At 37.4% G+C, this 23,902-nt stretch overlaps 1 protein-coding gene across 3 annotated transcripts in view; it reads right to left on the reverse strand.

The window, feature by feature from the left end:
• The window catches only part of VPS41 (VPS41 subunit of HOPS complex), a 129,810-nt gene extending 106,412 nt beyond the window's left edge, over window positions 1-23,398 (reverse strand). For 2 of the 3 annotated variants that reach the window (XM_088149993.1, XM_088149994.1), the window contains exons 1-3: window positions 23,327-23,365; window positions 14,980-15,018; window positions 2,941-3,048 (exon numbers count right to left, since the gene is read on the reverse strand). In XM_088149993.1, the coding sequence (XP_088006119.1) occupies window positions 2,941-3,048; window positions 14,980-15,018; window positions 23,327-23,347 (168 nt within the window). In that variant the 5' untranslated portion in view covers window positions 23,348-23,365. Of the gene's footprint in view, window positions 1-2,940; window positions 3,049-14,979; window positions 15,019-23,326 lie in introns of all 3 variants that reach the window. The other variant, XM_088149992.1, reaches the window with a different exon arrangement.
• Window positions 23,399-23,902: the final 504 nt, after the last annotated feature.

The following is a 23,902-nucleotide window of genomic DNA, read 5'->3' on the forward strand; positions in this document are numbered from 1 at the left end:
CTTCTAGAACTAGAACCAAAAAAAGATGTCCTTTTCATCATAGGGGATTGGAATGCTAAAGTAGGAAGTCAAGGAGTAATCGGAATAACAGGCAAGTTTGGCCTTGGCGTACAAAATGAAGCAGGACAAAGGCTAATAGAGTTCTGTCAAGAGAACAAGCCAATCATAGCAAACACTCTTTTCCAACAACACAAGAGACGACTCTACACATGGACATCACCAGATGGTCAATACCGAAACCAGACTGATTATATACTTTGCAGCCAAAGATGGAGAAGCTCTATACACACAGCAAAAATAAGACCAGGAGCTGACTGTGGCTCAGATCATGAGCTTTTTACTGCAAAATTTAGGCTTACATTGAAGAATGTAGGTAAAACCACTAAACCACTCAGGTATGACTTAGATCATATTCCTTGTGAGTACTCAGTGAAGGTGATGAATAGATTTAGAGGATTAGATTTGGTAGACAGAGTGCCTGAAGAACTATGGACGGAGGTCTGTAACATTGTACAGGAGGCAGCAACTAAAACCATCCCAAAGAAAAAGAAATGGAAGAAAGCAAAATGGCTGTCTGATGAGGCTTTACAAATAGCTGTGGAAAGAAGGAATGCGAAAAGCAAGGGTGAAAGGGAAAGATATAAGCAACTGAATGCAGATTTCCAGAGAATAGCAATGAGAGATAAGAAGGCCTTCTTAAATGAACAATGCAAAGAAATCGAGGAAAACAATAGAATGGGGAAGACTAGAGATCTCTTCAAGAAAATTGGAGATATCAAAGGAATGTTTAGTGCAAAGATGGGCATGATAAAGGACAAAAAAGGCAGGGACCTAACAGAAGCAGAAGAGATTAAGAAGAGGTGGCAAGAATACACAGAAGAACTATACAAGAAAGATCTTAATGTCCCTGATGTCCATGCTGGTGTGGTCACTGACCTTGAGCTGGACATCCTAGAGAGTGAAGTCAAGTGGGCCCTAGGAAGCATTGCTAACAACAAAGCTAGTGGAGATGACAGTATTCCAGCTGAGTTATTTAAAATACTAAAAGATGATGCTGTTAAAGTGCTGCACTCAATATGCCAGCAAATTTGGAAAACACAACAGTGGCCACGGGATTGGAAAAGGTCAGTTTATGTTCCAATTCCAAAGAAGGGCAATGACAAAGAATGCTCAAACTATCGCACAATTGTGCTCATTTCACATGCTAGCAAGGTTATGTTCAAAATCCTACAAGCTAGGCTTCAGCAGTACGTGAACCAAGAACTACCGGATGTACAAGCTGGGTTTTGAAGAGGCAGAGGAACTAGAGATCAAATTGCCAACATTCGCTGGATCATGGAGAAAGCAGAGTTCCAGAAAAACATCTACTTCTGCTTCATTGACTATGCAAAAGCCTTTGATTGTGTGGATCACAACAAACTCTGGCAAATTCTTAAAGAGATGGGGGTACCAGACCATCTTACCTGTCTCCTGAGAAATCTATATGCGGGCCAATAAACAACAGTTAGAACCGGTCACGGAACAACCGATTGGTTCAAAATAGGGAAAGGAGTACGACAAGGCTGTATACTGTCACCCTGCTTATTTAACCTATATGCAGAGTACATCATGAGAAATGCCAGGCTGGAAGAATCACAAGCCAGAATTAAGATTGCAGGGAGAAACATCAACAACCTCAGATATGCAGACGATACCACCCTAATGGCAGAAAGTGAAGAAGAACTAAAGAGCCTCTTGATGAGGGTGAAAGAGGAGAGTGCGAAAGCTGGCTTGAAACTCAACATTAAAAAAACTAAGATCATGGCATCTGGATCCATCAATTCCTGGCAAATAGAAGGGGTAGAAATGGAAGCAGTAACAGACTTCATTTATTTGGGCTCCAAGATCACTGCAGATGGAGACTGCAGCCATGAAATTAAAAGACGCTTGCTCCTTGGGAGGAAAGCTATGGCAAACCTAGATAGCATATTAAAAAGCAGAGACATCACCTTGCCAACAAAGATCCGCATAGTCAAAGCTATGGTTTTTCCAGTAGTAATGTATGGCTGTGAGAGCTGGACCATAAAGAAGGCTGAGCGCCGAAGAATTGATGCCTTTGAACTGTGGTGCTGGAGAAGACTCTTGAGAGTCCCCTGGACTGCTAGGAGGTCAAACCAGTCAATCTTAAAGGAAATCAACCCTGACTGCTCATTGGAAGGATTGATAATGAAGCTCAAGCTCAGATACTTTGGTCACCTAATGTGAAGAGAGGACTCTTTGGAAAAGACCCTGATGCTGAGAAAGATTGAAGGCAAAAGAAGAGGACGGCAGAGGATGAGATGGTTAAATAGCATCACTGAAGCAATGAGCATGAGACTGAGCAAACTCAGGTAGGCAGTGAAGGACAGGAAGGCCTGGCGCGACATGGTTCATGGGGTCACGAAGAGTCGGACACGACTTAACGACTGAACAACACCTGATCCCATTAAATTCGCACTTTAACATTTATAAGCACAGGACCCTAAGAATTAATGCTAAATACAAATAATTCATTACTACATAGGGTCCAATGCAAATCTAAACTATCTGACAAAAATATCAGCAAAATGATTGTGTAGATTACTCAGTAAAATTTAAATCAAAACCTTATACTTGTCCTCTATTTCCTCAACATTGTGGCAATGAATATGTCAAACAACAATTTAGATATGTGAAAAGAACCTACTGTTCCCAGAACCCAATAGTTTCTGAGCAAGGAATAGCACCCTCATGCTCACCCTGAAGCCGTTTCCTGTCAGAACTCCAGAAAACAAGCTTGCAGGCTTCATTCTTCATTTGGAGCTGCTGGTATTAATTACATGCCCCCAAATTCCTATTGCTTGGTTCAATAACAAATCGAAGTACAAGGAAGTAATAAAGCAAAAACACAGTCATGCATATTTTTCAAAATTAACAACTTACTTTCTCATGGACTGTCATGCAACTGGCTATATCCTTATGAATAATTTCTCCAACCCCATTAGAAAGCCTTTCATACTTCAGTTTGGGCTCTTCTTCACTGACATCTTCCTGTATTAAGAAACAGTTTAAGAATAAAGAGAGACATTAGTTCTTCATTAATCCTTTTGTACTGGTACTAGTCACAGAATACTAGAGAACCACCACAACTGAAAGTTCTCTGTTCTCTAATGCTGCTTGAGAATGCTAGTAGTTCTAACCATAACATGGGCGTAGGGCATGAGGTTGAAGACTATTCTGTCCAGCCTTCTCAATAGCAATGTATGAAATGAAAAGCAAACTAACTCACTACACCAGTTCATATACCAGAATAAATTACATTAAACAGCACCATTGCCCTGTAAGTGCTATTTAGTTATTTCTTCAGAGCAAGACTATGGAGGAGTGAGGGTTGAAAAAAGGAGACACCATTAATGCTAGGCTGTGAGAATGCTATTTTTAAAAAATTGGAGAACTTTGCAAATTTTCTATAAAACTGTATGATGGACAGATTCATATATATGCCAAAAGTCCATGTTTAGACTGAGAATTATTTTGCTGAAATGTTTGAATAAAGAGTTAAACGTGAGGTGGCTTCAGACATGACACAGAGCAGAAGCACATCTGCAGTTAGTCACATCCTCTCCAATTCAATATTTTTTTACTGATTAAATTGATGCCTTTTATGGCAAACCTTAAAATTGATGTATTCTGTGCTTTTATTAGTACAGTATACAAATTAAAAAGGATGTCTTCAGGCTTTCAGTATTATTTAGTTCAGCTTTCATCCTGTCTCCCAACAAGCCAAATAGCAAACATTTTTAAATATGTTTTATGAAATACCATCAGCTTTTCATATTGGTATAAATTTTCCTAGGATATCAGCAGAGAAAAAGAAGTATCTTATTCAAAACTGGTAAAAAAATATAGTTAAATTACAAAACTGAACTACTAAGAAAACATGTTTAAACAAATTGAGAGCCAATGTGTGTACAAGGTTAGAAAGTTGAATTAGGAGGAAAAAATCAAGCTTCAAATTGCCATTTAGCCATGACTCTTCCTGGGCAACTTTTGGAAAGCTTCAATCTCTCCTTAAAATGTCTCATAGAGCTACTTTGACAAAAACATGGGGAGGGGGGACCTTATGGTACCCTGAGTTCCTAAAGGAAAGATAGGTTAGGAGTATGATAACTAGGATGGGCAAACCCCTCAGAACCTGTATTTCAGAATACACAGGAATGCAGATAACACATTTTTAAATAGTTAAACTTTTTCCAGCCTCACACAGCTGGAAGCATCTCAGCAATATACAGTACAAGAAAATTACACTAAATAATTATTGTGTGCTTGTATGATGCTATCTTCTGTAATTTAAACAAGCTTGGGAATCATTTTATTAGGAATGTTGGAGCTTATCTAATATTAGCTCCTTCTTTTGGATTATATATTGGGGGTAGTATTCATTATTGTTCTTTTACATCGAATGTTATATTTTTCTTTATGAAATTTTAATTTACCGTATTTTTCCGACTATAAGATGATAGTTTTTTCTAAAATCCTTACCCTAAAAACTGAAGGGCATCTTATTCAAGGAAGTCAGCCGAGAATCGCGGTTGCAAAACTGCCAAACTTTGTTTCTGCAGAGAGGCTTCCTCCTATTGTTAGCCTCCAATCACGAGTGAAATAGCTTGTCTCCCAAACAGACTTCCTCCAATCACGAGCCTGATGTAACTGACGTCAGCTGATGCTGAACAAACCAATTAGAGGAAGGCTGTTTGCACAGACAAGCTATCGGCAGTTTTACTCGTGCTTGAATGTAATTAGTTATGCAAAAGAGCCTGGAAATAGAGCTGCAGAGAGACGGTTTGGACCTCCTCCCACCGAGTGTATCAGGTAAATGTTAACTAATTACTAAATAAAAATGTGTTCTGCACTATCTTTAAAATATTGATTTTTTAATTTTGGGCTGGAAAAGTGGGGGGCGTCTTGTACATGGGGGCGCCCGTGTTCCCTTATTGTCGGAAAAATACGGTAAATGCAGTCATAAGTACTTATAGGACAGTGAGATAGTTACGGTACAATAAGATACTGAAATATTTCAATTGATAGTATTGTTACCTGGAATTTTAGGCTTCATTATTACCATATTAAAAAAGGTGATATTAGCATTTTTTAACATGGCAATCTAGGCCTCTTTTCTAATTTTAGGAAAGCATGTTTTTCTTCTGGGGCAAGGCCATTTCTTTTGGTATATTTGGGAACTTGCCTTTTCAGCAATTAAAACAATAGGGAGCGTATTCTGAAACACTTGCACGTTTTAAAGATACAAACCTGGCTGGGAAAGGGAGTGACGTAACCCATACATTTGCCCCTTGTAGAATGTTATCTGGAATCAATATTTTCTATTGTTCAATTCTCATGTGTAATCAATGTCTTTTGTCGTTTGATTATTTGCCTTCTGATGTATCACATATACTGAATATATCATTTGTTTCTGTATCCCATAAAAAGACTTGACCCTCCCCCCCAATAAACACTTTTTGCTTTCCCTGAGTTACTGGGTGGTTCGTATTTTCAGGAAGGCTAAAAAGCCACCTTTGCAAAGGTAAAATTGTTTTCTCTCCCAAATTCAGGGAATAGGTCTTCAGCTCCATGCCACTCGGGGTGCCTGAGTTTTAAAGGCAACAGTATCCTCACGAACCTGAGATGCAGAAGCTGTGGTTAAAAAGGTCTACATTTCTTTCTTTCTTTTCCTACACCTTAAGTTTTTTGTGTTAAGACCGCTTTATGGTAGATTTTTTTTAAAGAAAGGGGATTAATATAGAGATGTCAACAATCAACAACAGTTGTCTAAAACAATGTGTCAAAGTGTCCAGCAAGAAGCAATTTTAGTCAGTAAACCTAACACTGAACAAAGTTGTTAACAGTCAGAAAGACTCAATGTCAAATTAGAGCACGGAGCATAAATCAAACAAATTACCTGTGCTCCTTCATTCTTGACAGATGGAAAACAATTACAATCACAAACTTAACACAGCCTACAGCTTGTGGGTTGGGTGGCCATTAACGCATAATTGCATTTTTGTACATCTTTATTGTGAATTACTCTTGCAATGCACATATTATCTGTGCACTTTGGAGGGAAATATGTAAGTTGGAATTGAATTCTAGGCATCCCATCTTTATAATAAGATTCAATGGGACGTTGGACATCAAATGTGCAACCAAAGTGAAACACTAATTGCAGTCTTGCAAATATTTGCATAAAAGCATTGATCCACGGACCATTAGATAAAGTTACTGTAAGTTTTGTTTTATTTATGAGTGAAAATTAAGTAATTTTGCTTCTACACACATATACTGTACAAACAACATATATTTTCAAAAGCTCAGTTCACTGAAGCATTCTGCCAGTCTTCAAGACAATATGACTAAAGTGAGAAACTTCCAATATTAGGCATGCTGATAACCCATTCCATGATTTTTTTTGACAGGTATCTCTTATGTTAAATGAAGGTCAAGCTAAAGTGAATTTGAGGCTTTTCCTACTGTAAACAAACAGAATGAAAAACTATTTGTAAAATATAAGATTACTCTGTTGCCACAAAATATATCTCACCTCCTAAATAAAAGGTAATAAACATAAACAGCATTTGATGAATCTATTTTATTTCTTACAAGAAGCTTTTATGCAGCCTGAACTTCTAAAAGTAAACACAAGGCAGGGTAAATAAAAAGTAAATCAATAATTTTTGTTAAATTTTAATAATCCCACAAACCTACAAATAAAACCATAAGCAACCTGAGTTGAGATGACAGTTAGCTGCGTTTCTATGACAACCTAGTTGAATAGTACAAGCCCTGACTTGCAGCAAAGCTTAAGATTTGAACAGAGTGACATTTACTCCATACAGGAAAATTCACAGCATATACACGCACATACATACACACACACAAAATTTCTCAACTAACAAAAAGTTTTTACTAAATATATGGCACTTTTAATTAAGGGCAAAGCACGATGCTTTTCCAACGTATTTTCAAACATTTTTTTAAAAAACAATCATTAGTGATTTCACTATTTTACACATTAAGTTACAAAAATAAATAATTCAGTATCAAAACAATTTTGTCCTTCAACTATTGGTACAGTATTTCATTAAGTTTAAAGAGAGGCATTTCTTAGAGTCATATCAACCAAAACTAAAGCACTGGTTTTGTAAGATTTTTTTTTTTTACTTGAACTTCAAATGCATACATATTATTATCTCTAACATAACACAAAATGTTTTTAAAAACCATATTTTCAGCTGCACAATTCTTTGGATCCTGGATATTATAGACAATCACAGAGGTGCTCAATGTCTCTTGGGGAAGCAGTCCAGAAACATGAATAATAAAATAAAAAATAAACACAGAAGTCTACTAAAATCAGTGTCATCCTGTATGTTAAGAACTAAGTCTTACTTTGTGCATATAACTAAGTACATTGGAGCAGTGCTGCAGCCAGATCTGTACTGGACTGCGGCCTTATATGAATGTTAATACATATTTATGCCATACATAGGTGTTCAGTTCAAAACTTGAAAGATTATTTTCAGTACACTTGCAGAAAAATGTAAGCTTCAGCTGAAACTAGGATTTTAAAGAAAAGAAATGTACTAAGTATGCTGTTGCATAACTGACTGTCCATCTGTCATAGCAAACAATTTAAAAACATATTCCATTTGTTCATTTTGTTTTTTGGTTCCTTACTAATTTGCATCTCAGCACACAGCAGCAGAATTACTCAGCAAGAACCTGAAACCTCTTAACTATCCATGGACATGTCCTGCTAAAAGTTCTATACAAAAAACTACTGTAAAGCAGTTAACTAACAGAATCAGAAGATTGATTAGGCCTACGTTATTCATTAAGATCAGACTCTCAGAACATTAGTTTCAGGATTTTTACTTATAGGAAGCATTGAAGTGTGATAAATCTTTGCCCCCTCTCTGTTGAAAATAATTTTAAGATAATTACCTATCCATTAAGATTGTAACCAGGATATAGACCACATTAAACACGTGTAAAGTATGGAAGAACTCAGTTGCTTTTTTCTCATTAATATGAACACTCCAACTGCAGGATTCCTGTCCTCACCCATTTACCGTGGGGAAAAGACAATACACACTTTTATTTCATTATCAAAGCATGCTTCACATCAGCCTAATTCATCAAAATCCTACAGCTATCAGTCCAGACAGATTAGGATGTTAGGCTTTCTCATAGCACTAACCATTCCTTTCTCCCTCTATTTTATTTCAATTCTTTTCTATAAAGTGTTTATTTAAATCTCTCATATTTTGAGGAAAATGTAATATACACTAATTATGATGATTCAGTTTCTACCCTTGAATATATCTTAAACTAGCTGTATATTGAACCCACAGAATGCAAGGTGAAGAGAAAACCAACAAGATTTTGTTAGTCTGGGTTGTACTAAATTACCGTCACGTTTTCAGTGTACAATGTCAACTTCAGTGTTATTTTGGGGAAGCTGCTGGCACCAAAGATGAGTTGGGCTGTGAAAAGCAATGTTTTGCTGAATGCTGCATAGGGTTGTAAAATCATGGAGAGTATAATAAACAATCCAACTGTGCTGACACAGATCTTCTCAGTAGTACTTATAGACAGTTGTATTTTGGTAAATCCTAGTCACTGCTTTTGAGACGGTTAAACAGTAAATACATTAGATTAGGTTAATTGACACACTGTTCTTCAAAACAATCTTGGTCAAAATGACTCACAATATATATATAAAACCACAGCAATTCTTTCAACATGTGCTATTCTGCATCAAACCCAAGTGCTTTGTTCATATTATGAGAATGCCCATAGGCTGTTACCTGTATCATCCAACAATTAATACATACTCTATATATGTTTTCTGATTATATTAAATTATATGAAATTCAACCCATTATATTGAGGTGCTATTGTATATGACTAAGCACCAATGGGGTTGCTACTATTTTCCAGTCTAAATTATGTTTCTTGAATGTTATCAATGGTATTCAAGAAACCTCCACCAACTATAGCTGGAGAATCATACGAACAATCTTCTGAAGCCCACAATAACATGTTTAATCACAATTTAAGTTACATGATCTAGCTTCCCCTATTAGTTCTGCGATGTCATTGCAACTAAGCCTGAACAGGAACTGAGATCAGGAAGAAGCAGGAAGCATGCAAACAGATCATATGTAATATTACTGGTCCAACATACAGATGTATTGAAATAGGGAAAATCAACCTCAAGCATTCCCATCACTTTCTTCCACGTGCACAGAAGACTTCCAAATTGACAACACATTTTTTCCATGATTCCAAATTGTTTAAATACTGTCTACAATCCTAGCTGTAAGCAATTTATTACAGAAATGCTCAGCATAAAGTTCACTATACAATTACTAAGAAATATACAATTATATCAGAACACATCAACTTTTTACAAGTCATTGCCATCTCTGAAAAATGAAAGAGCACTCCTACAAGTTATTTTCATTCTTTCCGCTTTTTATTACATAACACAATGTTTCTCAACCTTGACAACTTTAAGATATGTGGACTTCAATTCCCAGAATTCTCCAGCCAGAATTCTGGGGGAATTCTGGGAGCTGAAGTCCACACATCTTAAAGCTGCTAAGGTTGAGAAACACTGAAATAATACTTCATTGTTTTCTATCCACCAATGTCCCTCATGATTTTTTTCTTCTTCAGCTGTTTTGTTCCTGGCTAGTCCTCATTCAGCAGACACCTGATCCCAATTTGATACTTGGATGCAGAGAGCTATACAGTATATGAACATGTAACAATACTAAAAAATCTGCCTTTCAGAAACAGTAAGCAATGTTGCCTTTGTCCAGAAATGGAAGCCAAGGGAAAAAAAACTTTCATTCCACAGATGAATATTTAGAAGACATTGAAGTTGCACACCCTGTTGATACAGCAGCATTTCAAACTGCATTTCATTTGTGTGGTATATATTGCACCAATTTTTATATTAAATACTCCACAGCCTTCAAATTGATTCTTCTACTTAATATTAATAGCTCATTAAATTAACTATCTAATTTTTACCCTAGAATACTAGAAAATCAAAGGATAAATAATTTGGTTTAGAAACCAATCTTAATACAATGTATATTACAGGTTTTGTTTCACACCACCACAAATATGTTTTTAAAATTGATGCATTAAGCCTCAATATATTATTTAAACCACCCACTGATTCAAAATGATGAATTATTACTATGTTCTCATTATATGCTTTGCCACTCTTCTACACATTTTAAAGGCTGGTATTCTGTTAAACCAAGTCTGAGGAATTAAGAGTGAGAACAGCAAACTTTGAAATCACCTTGATGGCTTGTTTGAGACAGAATGTAATGAGGAATATACTGTTTATACAGTGACAGTTGATGAGTTCCATACTGGACAAAGACGATGTTACCTGAATTCCTGTGTTCAGAAGTGCAAAAACTTCTGTGGCTAGCACTGAAATGCTCTTCCAGAAACAAAATGAATATAGCAATACATGATTTATTACTAGTATACTTTATATCTCTCACATTTATGACCAGTACATAAATGTAGATTTTTGTAAAGCATGTTGGGGACATAAAAAGAGGCCCAATTAATTTTCTGCATATGTAAAGGAACTTTGAGCTTACACTTATTGAGCAACCATGCTCCATGCCAAAAAAACTGAGAGAAGATTTAAAACAAGTTTGTGATACAGAACAAGATAATTTCAAAGGAAAAAAGAAGAAATCCATCAGTTTGTGCAAGCTCTTGCCCTTGTTTGTCTTTTGAAAAGCTCTTCTGATTCTAGCTCTGTTCTACTTCTTTTTCCTATACATGAGTTTGAAAGCAGAAATATGAACAAAAAGTTCACAAAAACACATGTGAGAGGGTACACATGACAAACCTAATTCTCTCTCATCAACAGTCTACCTTGGTTTTCGTCCCTCTCTGGGACCTCATCAACCTTAATGGGTAACTCCAGATTTTGCACCATAACATCAAATAAGCCAGGAGAACTACACTACATGTCAGATTATTCTGAGAAACAGAAATCTGCTCAAATGTAACATTTCCAACAACTTTGTCCTTTATCTTTAGTGGGAGAAGAGAAATAGAAAGAAAAAAAAGAAATGGATGTGCAACCCACATGCAATTTCAAAAACTACAAGATGAAGTTAAGGAAAAGATGTTAGTGCTTCAAGATTGCAGGCAGTATACTTTTCAAGCTAAAGCAACTTTTTTCTCCTCAGAATTAAAACGCCAGTTTATATTATTGTTTGCTCATCATATCAAGGAGGAATGAATTGCAGCCTGTCTGCTAAATAAAAAAGAGCTTATAATAACTCAAATCACATGTAGGGCTATGAAATAAGAGAGTAAATTGAAGAGCAGGAACACTGTAACTATTTAAGAAAAGGATCTGTTACAATTATATGAAGGGTTGACAGAAACCAGTAGTACTGTCTCCGTAGAAAGGTTTGCTTGACAGACGAAATTAAGATCTAAGTGCTAACTTACAGCCAAGTATTGAATATGCAGTAATAATATGCATTTGTGTCATACAAACTGATTGCCCACTTTTACATTATTTTTATATGTACTAATTATACACACTAGTAGCAAAAGATTTTACTATACTCCAGAAATAGACAGGGTCATAAAAGTAGTTGTATTACTGTGATGCTATTTAATATTAACTTGAAAAATGCCTGATTACAGATAATGGGCCTTATTCAGAAGTGTGCATAGGTTGACCAACATAAAAAAAGGAATCTAATAGCTAAAGACTATATATATTTCCATAATAAGACATCATATATAATTTATGATGTATGGCCAGGATCTATTTATGGAAGAATAAAAGATTCCTATCAATTCCAATCATTATTATGTATTTATTTTACACTCTTTGTATACATCTGTGTTGGTCAACCAGTAAGTCTGGGGATTTGAAAACAATGGGCTCAAACCAGGGCAAATGCCCCAAAGGATTTTAATTAGTACATGTTAGGAGAGTTACAGAAGAAAGGAGAAGATATACTGGACCATGTCACTTCAGCTTCAGAATAATCCCAAAAATAACAGTAAACATGTCCTCTGCAGCTACAGGTAGTCCTTGAGTTATGACCACTCATTCAGTGGCTGTTCAAAGTTACGACAGTGCTGAATGAGGGGGACTTACAACCAGTCTGTGAAATTGTGGCTGTTGCAGCATCCCCACAGTCACATGATCTCAATCCAGGCACTTGGGTGCCTGGCTCACGATTACAATGTCACAGTGAACCATAATCACATGATCACCATTTGTGATCTTTCCTACCAGCTTCCCACAAGCTAAGTCAATGGGGAAGCCGGCAGGGAAGGTCGCAAGTCACTCCTGTAAGTATATATATATATATGCTATAGCTCCCACTTTTTCTCCCGAGGAACACTGCTATGGAATATGAGATCCTGGGGATCTTGTGCTCTGTAGTGTGTGCCCACCCATAGTTTCCGCCACCCATACTCCATTGTACAGGCTTGCCTGTCCTCACACTGGGCCACAGCCCTCACCCACCTGCACTTGCGCCACAGCATCCACCTGCATGCCTGCCTGCACTCCGTAGCACTCCCCTGCCCATTAGCCTGCAAGCCGCCTAACCCGCTTGTCATGACTGGGACTTGCAATTTTCTGCCAGCTTCTCCGTTGACTTTGCTTGTTGGAAGCTGGCAGGAAGCTGCAAGTCGCAGTCACGTGAGGTCCTCACTTAATGACCCACGGTCCTCACTTAACAGAGACTGTTGGGATTGCTGTTGCTAAGTGATGCGGTCATGTGATGTCGTGCTTTACCACTGCATTGCTTAGCAACAAAAATTCCAGTCCCAATTGACATCATAACTCAAGGACTACCTATAAGTGGCAGTTGTGGAGCACCTTCCAGTCTTTTTAGGAATAACAACAACTGAGGTGCCTCACAAAACTGACTCAAAACAGAGAACAAGCAGAAATACCAAGAACTGTTAACATCCTGGCCTCAATGCTTGAGGAAAAAGCCAGATTTTCAAAACCTCATAGAAGGCCAACAGGATCCCAGCCATCTGAAACTCAGGAGATGACAGAGTTTGGCACAGCTCTTGGACCCTACTAGATTACTTTGTTTCAGAAAAGGAACCCAGAGCATTTCCACCCTGCCAGATCTGGTGAAATACGCAGAAATAACTGGAGACAGGCAGTCCCACAAGTAATCTGGCCCTGTGTCATGCAGAGTTTTAAAGGGGACAAACAGTACCTTGAATTGCACCCAGAAGCCTACTGGGAGCCAGGATAGCCTACTGGGAGCCAGGATAGCTCACGTAGCAGTGGTATGCATTAACCTACTATGGTGCACTCAAAACTGCATGTGCTGTTGCATTTTGGACTAGCTACAGCTTCCAAATCCTTTTCAAGATCAGCCTGATGTAAACCATGTTGCAGTAATTTGACTGGGAGTGACTAAGGCATAAGTGACCACGAACAGAGTTTCTTGATCCAGGAAAGGGCACAACTGGCACACAAGATGGATATATGCAAAACCGCTCCTAGACACAGCTACCACTTGCTCCTTAAGCAAAAGCTGTGCATCCAGGAGGACTCGCATATTGATACCTTTCAACCATCAACCATGGTATCCTTCTAGATTGGCTCAGAGGATTGGGGGTGGGCAGCACTGTGTTGTGCTGGTTCACCTCCTTCCTCCAGGGCCGATTCCAGTCAGTGGTGGTTGGGGAGGAGAGATCCCGCCCTCGGCCCCTATTATGTGGGGTGCTGCAGAGTTCAGTGCTCTCTCCCCTCCTATTTAACATCTACGTGAGGGTGAGCTCATCTGTCGCCATGGGGTGAGGTATCATCAGTATGCTGATGATACCCAATTATACATCTCGGCCCCTGGAGAATTAAGCGATGCTGTGAATCTCTTATCCTGGTGCCTGGAGGTTGTGAGGGTCTGGATGGGGAAAAACAGGCTTCAACTGAACCCTGGCAAGACTGAGTGACTTTGGGTTTTGGGGCCTTCTGGTGCTAGGACTATGCCATCTTTGGTATTGAATGGGGTTGCGTTGCCCCAGACAGATCCTATGCACAATGTGGTGGTCCTCCTGGACTCACAACTGCTGCTTGAAGAGCAGGTGGCAGTTGTGGCTAGGAGGGCATTTGTACAGCTTCATGTTGTGTGCCAGTTGTGCCCATTCCTAGATCAGAGGGACCTACTCACTGTCACTCATGCCCTAGTCACCTCCCATCTGGATTTTTGTAATGCGCTCTACATGGGGCTGCCCTTGCTTACACTTAACCCCGTGCTTACAACTGACCTTGTCCAACAGCTTCATAATGATGTTAAACAGGAGTGGGGAGAAAGTCAAGTTCTGAGGCACCCCGCAAAACAGAGGCCTAAGGCTATACTTTTCCCCGTACCAATATCTACTTGAATCAGCCTCAGAGGAAGGATAATCAGCACAAAACCATACTCTCCATTCCCAAACCCCTAAGCCAGTCCAGAAGGATACCATGATTGATGGTATTGAAAGCTGAGAGATCAAGAAGGGCTATCAGTTCTTTATGTCAAACTCATTTTATATATTCAAAACAAAAACAACAGCATATAGGTTTCAACTCCTCACAAGGTTAGTTAAGATTTATTGTTTTAGCAGAAGAACATGACTATCCATATTATCACCTGTGTTGCATCTTCAGTAGCAGCACACATCCCAAATTCAACTGAAGCTTAAGAAATCCCTTGCCATAAAACAATCATCAATTCTCTGTAAATAAAAAGCTTCCATATCTAAAATGAAGCGGGGAAGCCAGGGATGGAGAGAAAAGAAGACATATATACTTTACTTATTAACAAAGACTGACATTCAATGAAACTGCATCACCCAGCAATGTGCAAAAATAAAGGCCCTTCAAAATAACCTTACCTCAGACTCATCTGTTGTTTCTTCATCAGTCATGGGCTCCTGAAAACCATATAAAAGGAGGAAGAAATTACAATGTGGAAAAAGTTGGTAAATTAACAGTACAATCCTATTGTACTGTACACTTCACTGAGCTCAGTGGGATTCACTCCCCAATAAATATCAGACTGCAGACTCAAAGTATATTTTTTCTTTGGGGTGCAGGGGTGGGAGAGAGTTGTTTAAAATAAAAGACAAATACCCACCACAAATCTGCAAAATGGTGGTCATATTCTAGGCAAAAGGACAGTGTTTTCTACATTCCTATACAATTATATGTTATCCAGAATGTATAGAGAGGTACCAGATAATTACAGTATTGTTGCTTATTTGCCTAATATAGATAGTGTACAATCTTTCTGCTGCTTTCAGATACACAGAAGCATTCCTACCACACCAGCTTTGGGCAATTATCCATGTTTTGCAAAGGAAACTCTTGCTCCTCTGACTTTTAATCCTCAGATATTCACCAAACCACTGCAGAAATGGGTACTGAATGGCAAACAGGTAGTTCTCAATTTACAACTACAATAGGGACCGGAAAATTTGTTAAGAGGTATGGTTGTTAAGCAAGTCATGACATGACCACACTCAATTTTATGACATTTTTTGCAGTGGTTGTTAAGTGAATCACATGGTCGTTAAGTGAAGCATGTGGTTCCCCATTGATTTTACTTGTTGGAAGCCAGTAAATACATGCTAGTTGCCAAGCACCTGAATTTTGATCATGTGACTGCAGGGACACTGCAACGGTCATAAGTGCAAGGACCGATCATAAATAATTTTTTTAGCACTGTTGTAACTTTGAACAGTCATTAAACAAATGGTCATAAGTTGAGGGCTACCTGTATTTACCACAAAGGTCTTGAAATGTTTAATTCTACCCCTCTGGTTCATATACCAAATTATAATTTCACTAATAAAAGTCAAACAAAGAGAAGCAGATGTTCCATTTAATCTATGCAGAGGATTGTATTTTCCATCAAAATGTCTTACATTCACAGCATCTCTGGGCAGTTTTTTCAGTTCTGCAAATGTCCCCCATACAATCAATTAACACAAATGTTAAGCAAACACTGCAGTCCCAGCAGAAACTGGACAAGCTTTCCAAGGAACAGAATGATACTTTCTACATTTGACAGCTTGAATATTATTATGCAGGTAATAGCTGCTGAATACAAACTCAATGGGCTCAGATAATTTGAATACTCAGAATATGCAGAAGAGTGATACAATAATTAACTCATCAGCTATTTATGCTCCACTCTTCTATCCATGCAGTGCCCAATGTAGAATCACAATGTAAGTATACAAGCTAAAAACAAATATCAAAGAAGCCAATGGTGAAATGTAAGTGCATTTTGAACTATATCCCAAGTATTTCTTAGCATGTTTGTTACAACCAAAACTTTAAATAAAAATTTCATGTATTTGGATATATTTCTCCCATTCATTAAAAAAACATCTCTTAAACTTTTTGCTTTTGTGGTTTACATAGGGAAGCCTCTTGTCTTTACAGGAGAATGTAGATTCTGCTGGATCTCTTTCAAAGGCTTAAGCAATTTAAAGTTACTCAAGAGGAACTCAGAAAGCAAATAGGATGAAAAGCAACATTATTCTTGGTCTTACATTGCTCAAACCATCAAAAAAGGTTTGCCTTTAAAATATCTCCCTCAGAAAGCAATGCATCTTACCGTCGCGTACATACACACACAAAAGAAATTGAGTCTACTCTTGCTAATCTCTCACCTGTCCAGTAGCAAAATCTGCTGATACCATGCCTCCTTCAAGAGGTCAGCAAAATGAAGATTTACTTAACTTATTTACAGTTATCAATAGCAATAAAAGGTTACATCTAATATGCTGACACTGAATGTAAGCATTTTAACAGCGGCATGATAGAAATAAAGACTGCATGAGAAAGAGAAAGCATTACAAACCTTATGAGGTAACATTTTGACAATAAGATGAATAACTGCAGCAGAGACAGAGACAGTGAAAGAGACTGACTATAATAGCTAAATCATAGGACTGTATTTATGCCACAAAGTGAATTTGGAACAGTTAACTTATGGCCAAAACGCATCTGGTAGTCAATTTTAAAAATAAGAGTGCTCTATCATTATGAAGTTCAAAACTCAGACTTATCAGGTACAAGCTGGTGAAGGAATAACAATTGCTATATATATTGAAAGGTATTTCATAAATTCTTTATAAACAACATGTTTTATACACTAGCTTTGCATAGGATTGGGGGGAAAAATGAATTCTAGACATCTAATGAATCGTATTTCTTGACTCAAGTAACCTGGTATCCTGGAATTTTTCTGCCTCTTTTTAGTAAAAGTTTCATACAGACTACTGCCATTACTGGATTCTCTCAAATTACTTAACAGAGGAAAAAAAAAAAACAATTAAAAACCCCCAGAACTGAACTGAACTTGTAAACCAACTTGAAAGCTTAATATCCAAAAGCAGGGATCAGTAACTTATTTAGGCCCAAGTATATTATGGGGTTATGCTCCCTGCAAAATCTCAAAAGGTTTGCCAATTGTCATGCAATTTTAATGATTTTATCTCAAATTATCCCCGGTATCCAACCCCTAAACACTATCTGGATTCAGATCTAGTCAGGATAGAAACAACACTGGTCACTGATTAATGGTTTTATCACAGACCTGAAGGGAATGAGTGAGGCCCACCCCTTAGACCTCTCAGAAGTGGTGTTTGCTAGTGTTATTCTAAATGGCCTATAAGTGTTGGGGGTTAGGGATAAACTGCTGCAGTAGTTCCACTCCTATCTGTAGGAGTGATACTCATTTTATAGCATTAATTTTGCCCTACAAACTTAATGGAATTTTAATCCATCTATTAACATCCAAATCAATCCTTTTTAAAAGTTTCAACATGCTTATTTCCACATAATTAGAAATATTTAATATAATCAGTAGGAATCACAAAACCCAACTGTTTACATATCTGGGTTTTGTAATTCCTACTAATTATATTAAATATTTAATTAGAGCCTAAAGGAAATAAGCAAGGTTCATCCTAATTCATTTTACAGCCACAATACTTTCCAAAATACTGTACAATCCATATAAAATTAGGCAAAGAGGTAGAATACTAAACTCTAAAGTGAAGTGCTAAAATATCACCATTTTAAAAATAATTCATATTCAAAACCTGCCAAATCAATACCTATAATACCTATACAGGTAGTCTTGAGTTATAATGGCAATTGGGACCAGAATTGACATCACTAAGAGATGCAGTCATAAAGCACAATGTCATGTGACTGCATTGCTTAGCAATGGCAGTCCCTGCAGCCCTGTTGCTGTCATTAAGCAAGGATCATGAGTAGTTAACTAAGCACCTCCTTGCAACTTCCTGTCGGCTTCCAACAACCAAAGCCAGTGGGGAAGCCAGCAGGAAGTTGCAAGTCCCAGGTGGCTTGCAAGCAGGCCAGCAGGCAGGTAAATGGCTGCTGCCAGGTGGGAGAGAAAGCAACAGGGTGAGTGGGTGGCTGGGGAGGTGCGGCATGAGCGTGGCGGGGCTTGGGGTGGCTGCTGCCAGGTGGGAGAGGGTGCACAAACGGCCAGGACTTGGGGTGGCTTGCTGCAAGAGTGCATGAGTGGCCAGGGAGGGTGCGCGATGGTGTGTGTGTGTGGCTGGCAAGGTGTGAGTGCAGAGGTGCTGGGGCAGGCTGCATGGGTGGGGGAGACTTACCTAAGCAACTTGCAACCTTCCCTGCCGGCTTCCCCACTGACTTTGCTTGTGGGAAGCCAGCAGGGAAGGTCGCAAATCATGATCACATGACCGCAGAATGCTGCAACTGTCATAAGCGCAAGCTGGTTGTCAAGCACCCAGATTGTGATCACGTGACTGTAGGAGTGCTGGGATGGCCAGGACTTTGAGGACCGGTTGTAACCACCACTCGTTCAGCACCATTGTAACTTTGAACGGTCGCTGAACAAGTGATCATTAACCAAGGACTACCTTGTAATATCCTAAGACTGCATTACAGTAATTGCCAAAGGTTCAAGAATCAATAGATCAAACAGTAAGTGGGCAGGTGCCATATTATAACTCAAAGGAGTCTGAAATCATTCCATTTGTTTTAACTCTTACACAGGGCTGCAAATAATAAATTTCAATCCAAAGAACAAAATACATTGAGAAACTATATCTAATAATTGCTTGCTTTAAGAATTTAATCTGAACCAGGTCAAAGATTTCTTCCACATCAAGAGATACAAATATTGCAGAGTCCATTCTATCTTTAGCTAGATCCATGATATCTATTAACATATATTAAATGATGCTTGTTGGTTTTTAATGAACCCAGACTGAGAAGTTTTTCTCATTTGATGGAATTCATAATGAATGTTAAACCCACATCTTTTAATTTTTTTATTTTTTATGCCTTCAAGTCAGTGTTGACTCCTAGGGACTGTTAAATAACATTTTTAAAGTGTATACTGCTGGGATTTATCAATCATGGACCAAAGAACTGGAATAATGTAAAATAACAATGTCCTTTAACAAAAAGTTCCATTGGTATTGATGGATTTGAGACTAAAATTGATCCATCAAAAATCGTATTTTAAATAATGTATTTGAAACTATGGATATCAGATTTTCTTTGTTACAGATGTAAAAAAAATTGAGGGATTACTGACTCTTTTGAACTATTGGACACACATAAGTAGATCTATGCAGAAATCCCTAAATGTTAGGGATGTTAATGTGATGTTGAATTATATTTCCAAACTTTGGAATCCGAGTGCCTTTGAGGAATTATGGGGTTTCAGGCATGGAGGGCTGTGAAAAGAATTATTCTGAGAAATTGGAAAAGTAATATTATTTCAGACATCAAGAACTGGCTTTTTAGAAATCGGTAATTTATCCATTCTGGAAAACGCAATATTTTCAACCCATCAGAAAAGAAGCAGTATGTTCTTCTTTGATAGAGATTTCACAGTATTTTACAATGGAATAGTATTTTAAGGTAATTTTTATTATTACTTAGTTGATAATAATATACTATTATAAGATATTTTTGCAAACCAGTGATTTCTATATGTTCAATATATATATTTTACATGTTTAATATTGATATTTGTATTTTTTTTCTGGTTTTTTAAATTTGGGGAGTCTTTTTTCCCTTTTCTATTTCTTGGTTCTGTTTAGTTTTGTTTGTAATTTATTGTTTACTATTCATTATTGTTTCCATTCTTTATCTTTTGAATTTTGTAATCTTGTAATAAAAACAAAAGGGGGGGAAGGAAAAAGAAAAAAGAGAGAGGGGGAAAATTAATTTGAAACTGAGTCCAAATATTAGAGGTGATTGTACTTAGCAGAGCTGATGCAGGAATGGTGTCAGGATATCGCAGAGCTGCTATTTTTGTTTTTAAATGTTAATGCATTTGTTTTTAAAATGCATAGATGTTTTTAACTGCTTTTAGCTATCTAGCACTCTCCGAAAGAATTACACTCATGGCTAATTTTAATCCTTTGGATGGTAAATAAAGGACCTTTTTTTTTTTAATCTTACACACACATTATTTGCAGACTCACTTTAAATCAAAGTTACAGTTTTTGTAACTGCATAAGCTGGACTTATACACATGCCATGAAACCATGGTTAAATACCAGAAAGGAATATGCATACATTCTTGAAACAGCTTCTAATCTGCCAGAAGCCAGCATCATGACTTCATGAAGGCTTTCATTTGTGCATATTGATGTTGTAGTTCCCCCATACTTATGAATTTATATATTGTCATTCCTAGATTTTAACAAAAGAAATAGAATATCTGTATGCAACATAAAATGGCTCAGCTCTTTGTTCTGACTTCAAGTACTGTAAAAGGAAACTTCTTTTCTTCCCACTGCCTTGTTTTGATCCTCATGTGAAGCATGGCAGACAGCAAGCAGCAGTCAACTGTGACATCTGTCACTTGGTCTCAATTTTATATTCAACTTCCAGTTTCCAAAAAATCCTACATTAAATCTCTTCTGTTAGGATTTTGAAAAGCTGACATTAAAAAAAAAATCAGAGGATCACAGCTTTATTGATTATCTTTCCTGATCAAGCCAAGAAAAAGAGAAGAAAATATTTTAAATCTAGATAGGACTGAATTCTCTGGAGAAGAATATCACTAATCTTTTTAAAAGGTTGATTACATATTACTTGAAACTATAGTATTCTTTGCAGACTCAAAAGTAATTAAGTATTCTGAAAAAACAAATTATATATTCACAAATTTCAGCTTTTAGATCACTGTCATCACAGAATCAAGTGCCAGTATTTTAAACAGACAAAATACACATTGAGATTTAATGAGTGGGTACAATCTAATTTCTAATCTGGCATTCAAAAGTTTACAGTATCAATGACAACCAACTCGATGTAGATACACATTTGTTTTTCACTGAATTTAGAGCAAAAGACATTCTGTCTAAGGCAGCTAATAAAACAAATAAGGTCTGAAAAAAGCAATTATGAACACAAAAACAACCAGAAGAAAACAAATGTACAAGCAGACCTCTTCTAACAAATGTAAAATCCAACTCAGCAGCCAGTCCACCAAATGAGCTCTTAAATGTTCTTGCTGCTCCATAGTAAAGTAAGAGAGCAAGCTAACTTTCAGTTTATAAACTTTATTGATCCATTGGAATGCTTTATGAATATTAATGTGTTTAAGAATAAGAGACCCTTCTCTTGTTAAACAGATAGATATTATTTGTTTTGCTTTATCTGATGCATCCAATAAAGTGAGTTACAACTCATGAAAGCTTAGGCTTTTTAATAAACTGTGTTAGTGAGAAAAGGTACCATTACACTTCCTGATTTTCAGTTACTATAGACTAACACTACAATAAATTCATAGAGCAAGTACTATCTTAATTGAGACAAACTCCTTTCTTTTCACATACAAATGGCACATCTTTCTAAAATAAGTCATCTTAAACAAACAGAACAGATTTTGGTTTGAAATATTCTTTTACCCAAATGCAGATTTACTATTCAGTGCAATTTAATACCATGTTCTGATAAGTATCATAGAATATACTCCTAACCTCAACCAAAAGTAAAGCTATTTTTAAGACAGGGAGTCCTAAATATAATTTGCAACCAAGGCATGTGTCATCTAACCTTCATCAAACCTTGTTAAATTTCTGGGAAGGAGTGAAAAGGAAACATCAAGGGACTCATAAGAAGTCATCTTCCTCCCAACCCATATGCAGGAAATGTTGGTTGATACTGGCAAACCATGACTGAATGAGCTTTAACCTGCTATCTGTCATGGCAACTATCCATAAGAACTAGTAAATAGCATTAAGTCTGCTTAATGTATCATATAAACACACTTAAAGGTTTCCCTTAGCATGTTATGCTAAGAGTTTGTAGTTTGTAAACCATAGTTTATGGCTTGGCACATTTTCTTGATCTGTTACTTATGACTTATTCAACAAACAGTTAAACAAACCATGGTATAATGCAAAGAGTAAACCAGGCCAACAACACTTACTGCTTGATAGGGTTGTGCAGTACTCCAAAAGGTGCTTTAAAGCAGATGGGGACATGTACACAGAGCCTGCCTGCAACTTCTTAAAGCGACTGCATCTTTTCCTAGAATTACATGCACCTACCTTAAGGTGTTGCAGACTGGTACTATATTCACATTCCCTTCAAAAGCTTTGAAGAGTTTTTGGAGATTGAATCTGGAGTGCTGCACAGCCCTAAAATTTAAGATTGCAGCAACTAAAATTCATAAAATCAGTCAGCTAAAGTTGAGGACAACTGCTCTTCAAAAAGCTTAATAGTTTATAACTCAATCTATAACAATAAGGAAACGCAGTTCTGGAGTAAGTTAATTAAACGTCTGCAATTAAATAATCGGTGTCTCCATAATATGTTGCATTCCCTGTCCCATATTGTATTATTGCGGCATCGTGCAATCCGAAATGGAAACCCGCACAATTCTCACTTTCTTTAAGCTCTTTAGCAACCCTTCCCAATCATCCAGTCTTCTTCTGACCTCCAAATTCTCCCTTTTTATCTTCTCCCCGCTATTAGGTTCTTCGTCCTTCCCAAATGCATAAAAGCTTAGTCCCATCCCCTAATTCCTTTTCCATTTGTTAACACAGCGATCCCGCTGGATTTCTACTTTATTTTACCAACATCAGGAACACACATAAGCCCCCACCTCCCAAAGTTCCGTTTTATTATTATTTCTTTGAAACTCTTCAGAGCTCTCCAGTCAGTTTATAATAACCAGCTTGCTGCACCTACAAGTTTTACCTTTTCCGCAGTTTCCGCCATAACGATACTGATAATCACGTGAGAATGCCGGAAGTAGGAGGCATTTGGCATGCTGGGTAATGTAGTTTCTCTTCCCCGCTTTTCTGTCTCCAGTTTACCAAGGGTCGGGGGCCTCCTGGAGATGTGTTTCTCGATTTTTCCTTTATGCGTTAGCATTGTGAAGATAACAAAAATTAAGTAGAAAATATAAAGCAAGACGTAACTACAATGACGTCACACATGTATTTGGGAAAAAACGTGCTTAAGACTGAGGTTTTATTTGGGGGGGAAAAAAACCCAAAACAGTGGATTCACCAGAAGTAGCAGCAAAGTGATCGGTAAACAGCAATCACTTTTCTTCCTCCTTGTCCTGATAAACACTTAGAACTGCATTTCCTAACTTGGTACCCTCCAGATATATTTCACTGAAATTCCCAAACTTCCAAGCCTACATGTTAATCGAAATTGCAATCCCAACATATCTGGACTGCAAGGCAGGGGAAGGGGGTGTGATGTAGATTTCACACTAGGGCAGTGCGCACTTCTCAGCATTCTGCTTTCTATACTGTTTATGCA

Source organism: Python bivittatus, unplaced genomic scaffold (genome assembly GCF_059951505.1).
Source record: "Python bivittatus isolate LINGU-HERP-01145 unplaced genomic scaffold, Pbiv_v1 ctg000610_np1212, whole genome shotgun sequence".
NCBI classification, from domain to species: Eukaryota; Metazoa; Chordata; class Lepidosauria; order Squamata; family Pythonidae; genus Python; species Python bivittatus.